The 16,653-nt window shown below is 43.6% G+C and overlaps 1 protein-coding gene across 1 annotated transcript in view; it reads right to left on the bottom strand.

Annotated features, from left to right (window-relative positions):
• Positions 1-16,653, bottom strand: part of LOC120050390 (netrin-G1-like) — a 239,656-nt gene that overhangs the window by 78,278 nt on the left and 144,725 nt on the right. Inside the window, exon 3 of the mRNA XM_038996978.1 lies at positions 13,613-13,785. Within this exon, the coding sequence (XP_038852906.1) occupies positions 13,613-13,785 (173 nt within the window). The remainder of the gene's footprint in view (positions 1-13,612; positions 13,786-16,653) is intronic.

Raw genomic sequence — 16,653 nt, 5'->3', positions numbered from 1 at the left:
AAAATGGAATGGCCATTTTTCTAACCCTGTTAAAACTCATAACTCTCGCCTTGTGTTTCTATTTGTTTTATTCATTTTGTGCTGTTGACGGTAGGTGCTCTTGATTCAGTAGCCCTAGCACCGGAAAGGCAAAGTGTTCCCATTTTGAACCATTTCATGTGTCTGAAGGCAGAACTCTGCTTACCCGGCAGGCCCAGAGATCAAATCAAGTGCACCTACAGGCCAACCACTGGCCAATCAGATACCTCAGATCACCATGTCGGATCAGTTTCCTTGAGCTATAGACATTTAAAAAGAAGCCTTGAGTCCACAGAGAAGTTGACACTGAGGTTTTCAAAACTTTTAAAACAATGACTAGAGAAAGACTCAACGAATTCTGCAGAGAGCTGCTGTATTTATGAGTAAGTTCATGTTCAGACTGACCATCAGACGAAGGCCATCATTCCAGTAAAATAAAACAAGCTAATTATTATGCTCACTCAGCTGAGAGGTAGATCTCGGCTTGCATTTTTGATTCAGAAAGTGATCTTGATTCAGAAAAGGTTGGTGACCACTGCATTAAGGCAAATGTACTCTAACGTAGCAGTAAACGCCTGAAACTATACTGAACAAATATATAAAAGCAAGACTTTACTGAGTTACAGCTCATATAAGGAAATCAGTCAATTTAAATTCATCAGGCCCTGATCTATGGATTTCTATGGATTTCACATGACTGGGCAGGGGTGCAGCCTTGGGTGGGCCTTGGAGGGCATAGGCCCACCAACTCAGGCAATCCCACAGGTGAAGAAGCCGAATGTGAAGGTCCTGGGCTGGCGTGGTTACATGTGGTCTGCAGTTGTGAGGACGGTTGGACGTACTGCCAAATTCTCTAAAATGGCGTTGGAGGTGGCTTATGGTAGAGAAACAAACATTCAATTCCCTGGCAACAGCTCTGGTGGGCCAACTGCACGCTCCCTCAAAACTTGCGACATCTATGGCATTGTGTTGTGTGACAAAACTACCTATTTTAGAGTGGCCTTTTATTGTCCCCAGCACAAGGTGCACCTATGTAATTACCATGCTGTTTAATCAGCTTCTTGATATGCCACACCTGTCAGGTGGATTAATTATATTGGCAAAGGACAAATGCTCACTAACAGAGACTTAAACAAATTTTTGCACAACATTTTAGAGAAATAAGCGTTTTGTGCATATGGAACATTTCTAGGATTTTTTTTATCTCAGCTCATGAGGCAAGGGACCAACACTTTACATGTAGCGTTTATATTTTTGCTTTGTGTAGATCCCCTACATACTGACGAGAAGAAACTGCACTGTTCATTCAACCCAGTAAACGTGGAGGAGGAGTTCAGATGGAGTTTTGCCTTGTTAATGTCCAAACGCGAAAGTCAAGTCACAGCCTTGACTCTTTAAATTTCCCCTGAATACCGGAACATCCAGATGTCGGGAACTCGGCAGAGGCTAGGCCAAAAGGGGCATAATGACGTAGGGCTGTTGCGGTGACCGTATTACCGCCAAACTGGCAGTCATGAGTCATGACCGCAGTAACATTCCATGTGACTGTTGAGTCATGGTAATCTCCTCTTATGCACTCTGGACATGCGTTGGTAGTACCCAACTCACTACTTACCATCGGGTCCTAATGGCCTGATACTCAGGGCTCTAATGTCCATCCATCAGGTCCTAATGGCCTGGTACTCAGGTCTCTATTGTCCCTCCATCAGCTCCTCATGGCCTGGTACTCAGGGCTCTATTGTCCCTTCATCAGCTCCTCATGGCCTGGTACTCAGGGCTCTATTGTTCCTCCATCAGGTCCTAATGGCCTGATACTCAGGGCTCTATTGTCCCTCCATCAGGTCCTAATGACCTGGTACTCAGGGCTCTATTGTCCCTCCATCAGGTCCTAATGGCCTGGTGCTCAGAGCTCTATTGTCCCTCCATCAGGTCCTAATGGCCTGGTGCTCAGAGCTCTATTGTCCCTCCATCAGGTCCTAATGGCCTGGTACTCAGGGCTCTGTTGTCCCTCCATCAGGTCCTAATGGCCTGGTACTCAGAGCTCTATTGTCCCTCCATCAGGTCCTAATGGCCTGGTACTCAGGTCTCTATTGTCCCTCCATCAGGTCCTAATGGTCTGGTACTCAGGGCTCTATTGTCCCTCCATCAGGTCCTAATGGCCTGGTACTCAGGGCTCTACTGTCCCTCCATTAGGTCCTAATGGCCTGGTACTCAGGGCTCTATTGTCCCTCCATCAGGTCCTAATGGCCTGGTACTCAGGGCTCTATTGTCCCTCCATCAGGTCCTAAAGGCGTGGTACTCAGGGCTCTACTGTCCCTCCATCAGGTCCTAATGGCCTGGTACTCAGGGCTCTATTGTCCCTCCATCAGGTCCTAATGGCCTGGTACTCAGGGCTCTATTGTCCCTCCATCAGGTCCTAATGGCCTGGTACTCAGGGCTCTATTGTCCCTCTATTGTCCCTCTAACCACTCTGACATCAATGCAAATGCAATGGAAAAATCACATCAAACACTGATCATCAAAACAGTATAGTGCTTTTTAAAACTCACCTCACTGTGATGATCCATGTGAAGAGAGAAGTTCAACAACAGGTTCAAATTGAGTGTAAAACATGATCGTTGTGGATGTTGTTTCAAAGTCTAACACAATGAAATGGACAGCGCTTTCTAAGGTGATGATTAATACAAAACCAACCATATGCATATTAGAGCTTATGCAAACCCATAAACTTATGATTGCGCCTTATACAATACATTGCCTACCACATATTACCCATGGCAGAAAAACATAAAACGAAATTGATTTAACATGCCTTTGATACATAATTGGTCTAGCTAGCCTATACTCAAATTTGAGTAATTGCCTTTGAGTGTGGGCTGTATTATTATGCATACTGAATGGACTGGTTACCTTATGCTATGCTCCAAAATGTCTATCCATTAGTGTTGGAAAGAACTTCTAGCCCTAGGCAATGCTGTTGGTTCATTGATTGTGCAGGACGGCTTACAGTTAGCCCACAATTATAGCGAATTTGAATTTGATTGTGAATAGTCTAGTAATAGGGAATTATTTATATTTTCATAATTAATTGGGTAACATATTACCTTTAGCTATACAGAATATATCTCCACCGTGTGTGTCACGTTCCTGACCGGTTTTCTGTTATTTTGTATGTGTTTTACGGTCAGGGCGTGAGTTTGGGTGGGTAGTCTATGTTATGTGTTTCTATGTTTGTTAAAGGGTGACCTGATATGGTTCTCAATTAGAGGCAGGTGGTTTTCATTTCCTCTGATTGAGAGCCATATTAAGGTAGGTGTTTTCACATTGATTGTTGTGGGTGGTTGTCTCCTGTGTCTGTGTTTGTCACGCCACACGGGACTGTCTCGGTTTGTTTGTACGTTCGTTCTTTTGTGTAGTCATTTTCCTGTTTGTGAGTTCTTCGTTGTATGTAAGTTCGCATGTCCAGATCTGTCTACGTCGTTTGTTATTTTGTTAGTTATTCAAGTATAGTTCGTTTTTGTCTTGTTTAATAAATATAATGTCAAACTATCACGCTGCATATTGGTCATCTGATCCGTCTCGCCTCTCCTCGTCCGAGGAGGAGGAAGAGCTAGAGAATCGTTACAGAACCACCCACCGAACCAGGACCAAGCAGCGTGAGTTCGAGCAGTGGAATACTAAACAGGAATGGACATGGGAGGACGTGTTAAACGGCAAGGGTTGCTACACATGGGAGGAGATCCAGGCTGGAAGGGATCGCCTCCCATGGGAACAGCTGGAGGCAGTGAGGAGAGCAGAGGCGACCGGAGAGAGGAACCGAAGATATGAAGGTACGCGGCTAGCACGGAAGCCCGTGAAGAAACCCCAAAAATTTCTTGGGGGGGGGGGCTAAGAGGTAGTGGGCCGAGGGCAGGTAGGAGACCTGCGCCCACTTCTCAGGCTAACCGTGGAGAGCGGGAGTACGGGCAGACACCGTGTTACGCAGTAGAGCGCACGGTGTCTCCTGTACGTGTTCATAGCCCGGTGCGGGTTATTCCACCTCCCCGCACTGGTAGGGCTAGATTGAGCGTTGAGCCGGATGTCATGAAGCCGGCCCTACATATCTGGCCACCAGTACGTCTCCTCGGGCCGGCTTACATGGCACCAGCCTTACGCATGGTGTCCCCGGTTCGCCTACATAGCCCGGTGCGGGTTATTCCACCTCCCCGCACTGGTCGGGCGACGGGGAGCATTCAGCCAGGTAAGGTTGGGCAGGCTCAATGCTCAAGGGAGCCAGTACACCTGCACGGTCCGGTATTTCCGGCGCCACCTCCCCGCCCCAGCCCAGTACCACCAGTGCCTACTCCACGCACCAGGCTTCCAGTGCGTTTCCAGAGCCCTGTTCCTCCTCCACGCACTCTCCCTATGGTGCGTGTCTCCAGTCCAGTGCCTCCAGTTCCGGCACCACGCACTAAGCCACCTGTGCGTCTCCAGAGCCCTGTACACACTGTTCCTTCTCCCCGTACTCGTCCTGATGTGCGTGCCCTCAGCCCGGTGCCACCAGTGCCGGTACCACGCACCAGGTCCATAGTGCGTTTTGAGAGTCCAGTGTGCCCTGTCCCTGCTCCCCGCACTAGCCTGAAGGTGCGTGTCCTTAGCCCGGTGCCTCCAGTTCCGGCACCACGCACCAGGCCTACAGTGCGCCTCATCCGGCCTGAGCCATCCGTCTCCCCAGCGCCATCTGAGCCATCCGTCTCCCCAGCGCCATCTGAGCCATCCGTCTCCTCAGCGCCATCTGAGCCATCCGTCTCCCCAGCGCCATCTGAGCCATCCGTCTGCCCAGTGCCGTCTGAGCCATCTGTCTGTCCCGAGCCATTAGAGCCGCCCGTCTGTCCCGAGCCATCAGAGCCGTTAGTCAGTCAAGAGCCGCTAGAGCCATTCGTCAGTCAGGATCTGCCAGAGCCGCCAACCAGACAGGATCTGCCAGAGCCGCCAACCAGACAGGATCTGCCAGAGCCGCCAACCAGACAGGATCTGCCAGAGCCGCCAACCAGACAGGATCTGCCAGAGCCGCCAACCAGACAGGATCTGCCAGAGCCGCCAACCAGACAGGATCTGCCAGAGACGCCAACCAGACAGGATCTGCCAGAGCCGTCAGCGAGCCATGAGCGTCCAGAGCCGTCAGCCAGCCATGAGCGTCCAGAGCCGTCAGCCAGCCATGAGCGTCCAGAGCCGTCAGCTAGCCATGAGCGTCCAGAGCCGTCAGCGAGCCATGAGCGTCCAGAGCCGTCAGCCAGCCATGAGCGTCCAGAGCCGTCAGCCAGCCATGAGCGTCCAGAGCCGTCAGCCAGCCATGAGCGTCCAGAGCCGTCAGCCAGCCATGAGCGTCCAGAGCCGTCAGCTAGCCATGAGCGTCCAGAGCCGTCAGCTAGCCATGAGCGTCCAGAGCCGTCAGCCAGTCATGAGCTGCCCCTCAGCCCAGAGCTGCCATTTATCCAGAACTGCCCCTCAGTCCAGAGCTGTCTCTCTGTCCGGAGCTGCCCTTCAGTCCGGAGTTGCCCCTCTATCCTGAGCTACCTCTCTATCCTGACCTACCTCTCTGTCCTGAGCTATCTCTCTGTCCTGAGCTACCTTATCCCGGTGCTGCCCCTTGTCCCGGTGCTGCCCCTTATCTTAAGGTTACCATTTAAATTAAGTGGGTGTAATATGAGGGTGGTCATTCTAAGGGGGAGACGTAAGCTGGGATTGACTATGGTGGGGTGGGGACCTCGCCCAGAGCCTGAGCCACCACCGTGGTCAGACGCCCACCCAGACCCTCCCCTAGACTTTTGGTGGTTCGTTCGGAGTACGCACCTTGAGGGGGGGGTTATGTCACGTTCCTGACCGGTTTTCTGTTATTTTGTATGTGTTTTACGGTCAGGGCGTGAGTTTGGGTGGGTAGTCTATGTTATGTGTTTCTATGTTTGTTAAAGGGTGACCTGATATGGTTCTCAATTAGAGGCAGGTGGTTTTCATTTCCTCTGATTGAGAGCCATATTAAGGTAGGTGTTTTCACATTGATTGTTGTGGGTGGTTGTCTCCTGTGTCTGTGTTTGTGCGCCACACGGGACTCTCTCGGTTTGTTTGTACGTTCGTTCTTTTGTGTAGTCATTTTCCTGTTCGTGAGTTCTTCGTTGTATGTAAGTTCGCATGTCCAGATCTGTCTACGTCGTTTGTTATTTTGTTAGTTATTCAAGTATAGTTCGTTTTTGTCTTGTTTAATAAATATAATGTCAAACTATCACGCTGCATATTGGTCATCTGATCCGTCTCGCCTCTCCTCGTCCGAGGAGGAGGAAGAGCTAGAGAATCGTTACAGTGTGTTTCTTTCTCCTCCTCTATCTCTCCTTTATTCCTTTCTGGAGCGTGTAGAGGGGCTGTCAACAGTTGAAAACATGTTACTATCGATGTTACCGAAAAGATATCACTTGGTTTCCCAAATTAAGGAGTGAGTAGCTACAGGAACAGGGTCGGAGAGCCCATGGCATACAGAGTTTGTGTCACGCCCTGACCATAGAGAGCCTTTGTTTTTCTATGGTATAGTAGGTCAGGGCGTGACTGGGGGGTTTTCTAGTTTTTATTTTCTATGTGGGGTTCTAGTTGAGTTTTTCTATGTTGGTGTTTGGTATGATTCCCAATTAGAGGCATCTGGTTATCGTTGTCTCTAATTGGGGATCATATTTAAGTAGCATTTTTTCCACCAGTGTTTTATGGGATATTGTTTTGAGTTAGTGTATGTTACACCTCTTAGTTACGGTTCGTTGTCTGTTTCGTTCTATCTTTGTTGTTTTGTGCGTTTCTAATAAATATTATGTGGAAACCATATCGCGCTGCAGCTTGGTCCGACAATTATTCCGACGACCGTGACAGTTTGGGGGGAATGTAACCTTTCAAGCAGCGAAAGCTTGCTACTCAAACAGTGATTGATGCATGGAGTGAAATAAGTTTTATATATTTATTTCTCAGCTGCTCACATTCCACTATAAAACCGAAGTATCATTGAAAAACGGACTGGCAGGAAAGCACGCAGACTCCATTCACTATTAGAGTGCATAGGGATGATGTGTATTTTTTCCCCTTCCCCTGGTTCCTGTTCCTGCCCATTTCCTAATGGACCATTCTCAATCTAAACAAATGTTACATATTCAAAAATACAAGATTAAATTGAGAATAGTTCAATGGGTGAAAATATGATCACTTGATGAGAGAACAGCTGTGCAGCCTGAGGTGAGGAACAGAGCACAAGCCTTTTATAGTCTATAGTCACATCATGCAGCCCATATATGTTTAACACCATTAGCTATAGTCAGTAACACCATGAGCTATAGTCAATAACACCATTAGCTATAGTCAATAACACCATTAGCTATAGTCAATAACACCATTATCTATAGTCAATAACACCATTAACTATAGTCAATAAGACCATTAGCTATAGTCAATAACACCATTATCTATTGTCAATAACACCATTAGCTATAGTCAATAACACCATTAGCTATAGTCAATAACACCATTAGCTATAGTCAATAACACCATTAGCTATAGTCAATAACACCATTAGCTATAGTCAATAACACCATTAGCTATAGTCAATAAGACCATTAGCTATAGTCAATAAGACCATTAGCTATAGTCAATAACACCATTAGCTATAGTCAATAACACCATTAGCTATAGTCAATAACACCATTAGCTATAGTCAATAACACCATTGGCTATAGTCAATAACACCATTAACTAGTCAATAACACCATTATCTATAGTCAATAAGACCATTAGCTATAGTCAATAAGACCATTAGCTATAGTCAATAACACCATTAGCTATAGTCAATAACACCATTAGCTATAGTCAATAACACCATTATCTATAGTCAATAACACCATTAGCTATAGTCTATAACACCATTAGCTATAGTCAATAACCCCATTAGCTATAGTTAATAACACCATTAGCTATAGTCTATAACACCATTAGCTATAGTCAATAACACCATTAGCTATAGTCAATAACACCATTATCTATAGTCAATAACACCATTATCTATAGTCAATAACACCATTAGCTATAGTCTATAACACCATTAGCTATAGTCAATAACACCATTAGCTATAGTCAATAACACCATTATCTATAGTCAATAACACCATTAGCTATAGTCTATAACACCATTAGCTATAGTCAATAACCCCAAAAGCTATAGTTAATATTAGCTATAGTCAATAACACCATTATCTATAGTCAATAACACCATTATCTATAGTCAATAACACCATTAGCTATAGTCAATAACACCATTAGCTATAGTCAATAACACCGTTAACTATAGTCAATAACACCATTAGCTATAGGCAATAACACCATTAGCTATAGGCAATAACACCATTAGCTATAGTCAATAACACCATTAGCTATAGTCAATAACACCATTAGCTATAGTCGATTACACCATTATCTATAGTTAATAACACCATTAGCTATTGTCAATAACACCATTAGCTATAGTCAATAACACCATTAGCTATAGTCGATTACACCATTATCTATAGTTAATAACACCATTAGCTATAGTCAATCACACCATTAGCTATAGTCAATAACACCATTAGCTGTTGTTGATTACACCATTAGCTATAGTCAATAACACCATTAGCTATAGTCAATAACACCATTAGCTATAGTCAATAACACCATTATCTATAGTCAATAAGACCATTAGCTATAGTCAATAACACCATTAGCTATAGTCAATCACACCATTAGCTATAGTCAATAACACCATTAGCTATAGTCAATAACATCATTATCTATAGTCAATAACACCATGATATATAGTCAATAACACCATTATATATAGTCAATAACACCATTATATATAGTAACACCATTAACTATAGTCAATAACACCATTAGCTATAGTCAATCACACCATTAGCTATAGTCAATAACACCATTAGCTATAGTCAATAACACCATTATCTATAGTCAATAACACCATTATATATAGTCAATAACACCAGTATGTATAGTCAATAACACCAGTATGTATAGTCAATAACACCATTAACTATAGTCAATAACACCATTAGCTATAGTCAATAACACCATTATCTATAGTCAATACCACCATTATCTATAGTCAATAACACCATTATCTATAGTCAATAACGCCATTAGCTATAGTCAATGACACCATTAGCAATAGTAAATAAAACAATTATCTACAGTCAATAACACCATTATCTATAGTCAATAACACCATTATATATAGTCAATAACACCATTATATATAGTCAATAACACCATTATATATAGTCAATAACACCATTATCTATAGTACCACCATTAGCTATAGTCAATAACACCATTAGCTATAGTCAATAACACAATTAGCTATAGTCAATACCACCATTATCTATAGTCAATAACACCATTATCTATAGTCAATAACACCATTATCTATAGTCAATAACACCATTATCTATAGTCAATAACACCATTATCTATAGTCAATAACACCATTAGCTATAGTCAATAACAGCATTAGCTATAGTCAATAACAGCATTAGCTATAGTAAATAAAACAATTAGCTATAGTCAATAACACAATTAGCTATAGTCAATACCACCATTATCTATAGTCATTAACACCATTATCCAGTCAATAACACCATTATCTAGTCAATAACACCATTATCTATAGTCAATAACACCATTATCTATAGTCAATAACACCATTAGCTATAGTCAATAACAGCATTAGCTATAGTAAATAAAACAATTAGCTATAGTCAATAACACCATTAGCTATAGTCGCATCATGCAGCCCATATATGTTTTAAATTGTATCTAAAGTTGCCAAATAACGCTAATGTCCCGACTTCCACCGAAGGTGGCTCCTCTTCCTGTTCGGGCGGCGCTCGGCGGTCGTCGTCACCGGTCTACTAGCTGCCACCGATCCCTTTTTCCTTTCTGTTTGTTTTCTCTTGATTGTTTTCACCTGTTGCTCATTTTGGTTCATTATTTGGTCCATTTAAACTTCTAGTGCTCGCTTGCTGTTGTGCGGGCTTATCCCTACTGTCAGTGGTGCTGTTGGTTTTTTCGCCTGCGTATTGTGTTGTATGTTCTTGCCCTGTTTTGGAGACATACGTGTTCTATGGGCATTGCCTGTTTGTTTGGCTAGACCACGCGCAATAAACACATTTCTTTGGAAGTTTGCTCTCTGCGCCTGACTCTACACCCACCACTCCTAGAAATACGTGACAGCTAAATCTAGCATACAGGACCTCTTTCAAATTTTCACTTTTACACTCAATATAGCCACTTCGTATGCACACTCGCTCCGGAATTGGAAACATATCCTTTCTATTTTATTCAGCTAAGTTCATTTATATTATTATTAATATAAAATCATATACTTTTAAAAAAATGACACAGGACTGATAACATATATTGTCAGCTAAATGAACAAACCTACAGCCCTATGGTATGGAGCATAGCCAGATAACATACAGTATCTAGTCAACTAAATGAATAAACTACAGTCCTATGGTATGGAGCATAGCCAGATAACATACAGTATCTAGTCAACTAAATGAATAAACCTACAGTCCTATGGTATGGAGCATAGCCAGATAACATACAGTATCTAGTCTGATAAATGAACAGGCCTACAGCCCTATAACATGGAGCATAGCCAGATAACATACAGTATCTAGTCTGATAAATGAACAGGCCTACAGCCCTATAACATGGAGCATAGCCAGATAACATACAGTATCTAGTCAACTAAATGAATAAACCTACAGTCCTATGGTATGGAGCATAGCCAGATAACATACAGTATCTAGTCTGATAAATGAACAGGCCTACAGCCCTATAACATGGAGCATAGCCAGATAACATACAGTATCTAGTCTGATAAATGAACAGGCCTACAGCCCTATAACATGGAGCATAGCCAGATAACATACAGTATCTAGTCTGATAAATGAACAGGCCTACAGCCCTATAACATGGAGCATAGCCAGATAACATACAGTATCTAGTCTGCTAAATGAACAGGCCTACAGCCCTATAACATGGAGCATAGCCAGATAACATACAGTATCTAGTCTGATAAATGAACAGGCCTACAGCCCTATAACATGGAGCATAGCCAGATAACATACAGTATCTAGTCTGATAAATGAACAGGCCTACAGCCCTATAACATGGAGCATAGCCAGATAACATACAGTATCTAGTCTGATAAAGGAACAGGCCTACAGCCCCATAACAGGAGCATAGCCAGATAACATACAGTATCTAGTCTGATAAATGAACAAGCCTACAGCCCTATAACATGGAGCATAGCCAGATAACATACAGTATCTAGTCTGATAAAGGAACAGGCCTACAGCCCTATAACATGGAGCATAGCCAGATAACATACAGTAGACCAACTCATAATCTGTTCTTCTGAAATACATTTTCTTCATATCATAATATTTCTTTAGACCTGAACAAAATAAATGGATTTATTATGATGGTGTATATTATGTAATGTTCCAAAGGCGTGCATCAGCAGGTTGTATGCAGCTTGTATGCAGCTTGTATGGAGCTTGTATGCAGCTTGTATGCAGCTTGTATGCAGCTTGTATGCAGCTTGTATGCAGCTTATATGCAGCTTGTATGGAGCTTGTATGCAGCTTGTATGCAGCTTGTATGCAGCTTGTATGCAGCTTGTATGCAGCTTGTATGGAGCTTGTATTCAGCCTGTATGGAGCTTGTATGCAGCTTGTATGGAGCTTGTACGCAGCTTGTATGCAGCTTGTATGCAGCTTGTATGGAGCTTGTATGCAGCTTGTATGGAGCTTGTATGCAGCTTGTATGCAGCTTGTATGGAGCTTGTATGCAGCTTGTATGGAGCTTGTATGCAGCTTGTATGCAGCTTGTATGCAGCTTGTATGCAGCTTGTATGGAGCTTGTATGGAGCTTGTATTCAGCCTGTATGGAGCTTGTATGCAGCTTGTATGCAGCTTGTATGGAGCTTGTATGGAGCTTGTATGCAGCTTGTATGCAGCTTGTATGCAGCTTGTATGCAGCTTGTATGCAGCTTGTATGGAGCTTGTATGGAGCTTGTATGCAGCTTGTATGCAGCTTGTATGCAGCTTGTATGGAGCTTGTATGGAGCTTGTATGGAGCTTGTATGCAGCTTGTATGCAGCTTGTATGCAGCTTGTATGCAGCTTGTATGGAGCTTGTATGCAGCTTGTATGGAGCTTGTATGCAGCTTGTATGCAGCTTGTATGCAGCTTGTATGCAGCTTGTATGCAGCTTGTATGCAGCTTGTATGGAGCTTGTATGCAGCTTGTATGCAGCTTGTATGCAGCTTGTATGCTTGAAGGACTGGAGATGCTAAACGTGTTCATGTTAATTGATGGTCGGTTACTGTGAGAACCGGCAGTCTTTTGCACGACAATAACCAGCTGACCAAATGTAATGACCGCCACAACCCCAAGAGGGCGCTACAGAAGTAAGCAGCTGCCACCATCTGGACTAGTCTCCTAAAAGAGCACGCGCACACACACACACACACACACACACACACACACACACACACACACACACACACACACACACACACACACACACACACACACACACACACAAATAACGATTGCAGCACGTCTGTAAAGGCTACCGACCCCTCTGGCCCTCAGCTCATATGTGACCTGTTAAGAACAATGGATAGACATTTGCTGTTGTCAAAAAGCAGTGTACAAATACAAATGCATGAAAGACTGACTGAACATACACTGTTACTGACTGGAAACCTGACTGCACAATTTCCCATTATTGGGGCCACGGTTGGAAATAACAGGATGAAGAGATGAGATGGAGACTAGGGTTAGAGGAGGACCAGCTGGTTAGGTGGGTTAGAGGAGGACCAGCTGGTTAAGAGACTAGGGTAAGAGGAGGACCAGCTGGTTAGGAGACTAGGGTTAGAGGAGGACGAGCTGGTTAAGAGACTAGGGTAAGAGGAGGACCAGCTGGTTAGGTGGGTTAGAGGAAGACCAGCTGGTTAAGAGACTAGGGTAAGAGGAGGACCAGCTGGTTAGGTGGGTTAGAGCAAGACCAGCTGGTTAAGAGACTAGGGTAAGAGGAGAACCAGCTGGTTAGGTGGGTTAGAGGAAGACCAGCTGGTTAGGAGACTAGGGTAAGAATAGGAAAAACTGGTTAAGAGACTAGGGTTAGAGGAAGACCAGCTGGTTAAGAGACTAGTGTTAGAGGAGAACCAGCTGGTTAGAGAGAGAGAGAGAGATCCCGCTGCATTGTATGTGTCAAACTGGTACAGTTCACCATGAGGTGTGTGAATTTGTGGGAAAGATATTGTGCATGTGTGTGTGTGTGCATTTGCATGTGTGTGTTTACGTGTGTGTGTCTGTGTGTGTCTGTAGGTACTGTATGTGTTCACAAGATATCACATCTATCTGCATCTGTGCATGTGTGAATATATCTGTTCATGTTTGTGTATTGCTGTGTGTGTATGTGTGTGTATACACACGTGTGTGTATGTGTTGGTTACTCACAGGTATTTGCCGTGCCCTTGGGGATTGGAAGATAAGATCCTGCGCTCCACGTCCGTCCCTGGTAGTTCCTCTTACAGCGGCCACAGTCCGGTCCCGTGGTGTTGTGCTCACACTCACAATTTAGCTTCTCTTTGTCAAACACGCAACTGTTGGCGTGAAGGTTACACTTGCACCTGTCAAAGGAAGGAAAAAAAGAACAGAGAAGAGAAGAGGGAAAAAAAAATTCAACGCTGGTACAATTGTACTTTTTTCAATCTCAGATCTTACATGTGGGAGTGAAAGAAAGGAAGAGGGAGAAAGGGAAGACAAAAATAGTCAGATGAAGTGTTTTTGCAGTTGAAGGGCAGAGTGAACTTGTCACGGCCGTCGTAAGGAGGAGACCAAGGCGCAGCGTGGTATGCGTACATTCTTCTTTATTAAAAGAACGAACACTGAACAAACGAACAAAATAAACAAAACGAACCGTGAAGCTAATATGGATAGTGCTGACAGGCAACTAAACATAGATCAATAACCCACAAAACCAAAAGGGAAAATGGCAACCTAAATATGATCCCCAATCAGAGACAACGATAAACAGCTGCCTCTGATTGTTGAACCAATTCAGGCCACCATAGACATATACCTAGACTACCAAAACCCCTAGACATACAGAAAACCATAGACAATACAAAAACAAGCATACCCACCCTCGTCACACCCTGACCTAACCAAAATAATAAAGAAAACAGAGATAACTAATGTCAGGGCGTGACAGACCTTGAGAAGAACACGGTCAACACAGAAACAGAGACGTAGGTATTCTCTGGAGAACAACTTTCCAACAGGATTTCCACAAAACTGTCTGCTTCATTATTGTCCCTCTGCTTTCTTCTGCCATACAAGATAACTTATTTATAATTGTCACACTAGAGGAAGTGTAATTGTAGTAAGGTTACATTTATCTAAACGAGAGAACGATAGAGAGAGAGAGAGAGAACCAGACTAAATGAAACACGCAGAGTGGAATAGTCGTCCCAGGGGGAGGGAAACGAGAGTTGCTGCCTCACGAAAGGCAGTAGGTGTCTCTCCATCTCTTTCTCGGAGTTTGTCTATAATGTCAGCTGTTTAGAAAGTGTGAAGGAGCAGGACAGCTGGTACATGTTTGTTAAAACATTTAAATAAAACACAGCCTTTAAAAGAGGAACGTGCTCTGAAAGTCAATCATTCCAATAAACATGTTGAACTTTCCTTTCCACACTTCTAAAATTGTTATATAACAGTACGACGACATACAGTAATAATAGTCAATAGTCAGTGATCACTGGGAACATAAAAACCTGTAACAAAAAAAATGTATGCATCTCTAATCCTGACAATGGCACCAGACACCAAGAATGTCTAGCTCTCAAAAATCCCTTCCTGTCTAAATATAAAATCGATGTGCATTGATTTTGGTACAGAGAGTCAAGAGGGTTGCAATTGTGTTGCATACACACTGATCTCTATCTATCCTAGGAAACAGAGAAATGGAGGTGGTGGTGGGACGGGGAGCACTGGCGGTCTGAGGTAACCCTACTCCCCTGCTGGGACTGTGTGTGCAGTGTCATATCATGTATGTATTGGTGTCAATGTAGCTTCTCTAGGCCTCCTTGTCCATATTTATTTATTTAATTGTATTTATTTTTCCTTTTATTTAACTAGGCAATTCAGTTAAGAACAAATTCTTATTTACAATGACAGCCTACCAAAAGGCAAAAGGCCTCCTGCAGGGACGGGGGCCTGGGATAAAAAAATAAAAAATACAATATAAATATAGGACAAAACACACATCACGACAAGAGAGACAACACTACATAAAGAGAGACCTAAGACAACAACGTAGCATGGCAGCAACACACGACAACACAGCATGGCAGCAACACATGACAACAACATGGTAGCAAAACAACATGGCAGCAGCACAACATGGTAGCAGCACAAAACATGGTACAAACATCACTGAGCACAGACAACAGCACAAAGGGCAAGAAGGTAGAGACAACAATACATCACACAAAGCAGCCACAACTGTCAGTAAGAGTGTCCATGCTTGAGTCTTTGAATAAAGAGATTGAGATAAAACTGTCCAGTTTGAGTGTTTGTTGCAGCTCGTTCCAGTCGCTAGCTGCAGCGAACTGAAAAGATGAGCGACTCAGGGATGTGTGTGCTTTGGGGACCTTTAACAGAATACGACTGGCAGAACGGGTGTTGTATGTGGAGGATGAGGGCTGCAGTAGATATCTCAGATAGGGGGCAGTGAGGCTTAAGAGAGTTTTATAAATAAGCATCAACCAGTGGGTCTTGTGACGGGTATACAGAGATGACCAGTTTATAGAGGAGTATAGAGTGCAGTGATGTGTCCTATAATAGGCTGACTACACCGCTCGTATCGCGTGCGCGAGCGTTGCAAAATAAATTTAGAAATCTATATTATTCAATTATTGCAGCCACACTGCTCGCGCGTGCCAACGATCGTCTGCGTTGCCAAGGGCTAAAATAGAAGTCAGTTCTATTTGTGACGCAGAACGAGCAGCAAGTCCTGCCTCTCCCATCTCCTTATTGGTTTATAGAAGCAGGTACCCACGAGCCATCTCCTCATTGGTTATACCCACGTGGGTGACTGAATGACGAACGAGGTCGATGGCGGTAATGCACCTGATTTATGAAAGTTGCCAATCACAATATAAAGTCCAGAGAAGAAAAAGCCTGGAATCAGAGATGACTAGGAAGGAGGAGAGATGACTAGAAACGATTCGGTTGACCGTTTTATGTGTGGATTAATTGGCAGAGTAGAGGACCTTGTGCATTTCAGGTAAAATAACAACTCAATGTTTATATCCCAGGACAAATTAGCTAACAAGTGCAAGCTAGCTAGTTAAATTGCCATAAATGTTTAATGATTTTCGACCTGTCCCCAAATTAATGTAATTGGTTCAGAGTTTGTTTTGATATTTTAACCTGCGTGTCGTGATTGCGTTTGGTGTGGGGGGACAAAATATATTTATGCACGATGGCGCATG

The sequence above is a fragment of the Salvelinus namaycush genome, chromosome 7 (genome assembly GCF_016432855.1).
Source record: "Salvelinus namaycush isolate Seneca chromosome 7, SaNama_1.0, whole genome shotgun sequence".
NCBI classification, from domain to species: domain Eukaryota; kingdom Metazoa; phylum Chordata; class Actinopteri; order Salmoniformes; family Salmonidae; genus Salvelinus; species Salvelinus namaycush.
Note: the sequence above shows the minus strand (reverse complement) of the source record. Positions and strands in the feature narration are given on the sequence as shown.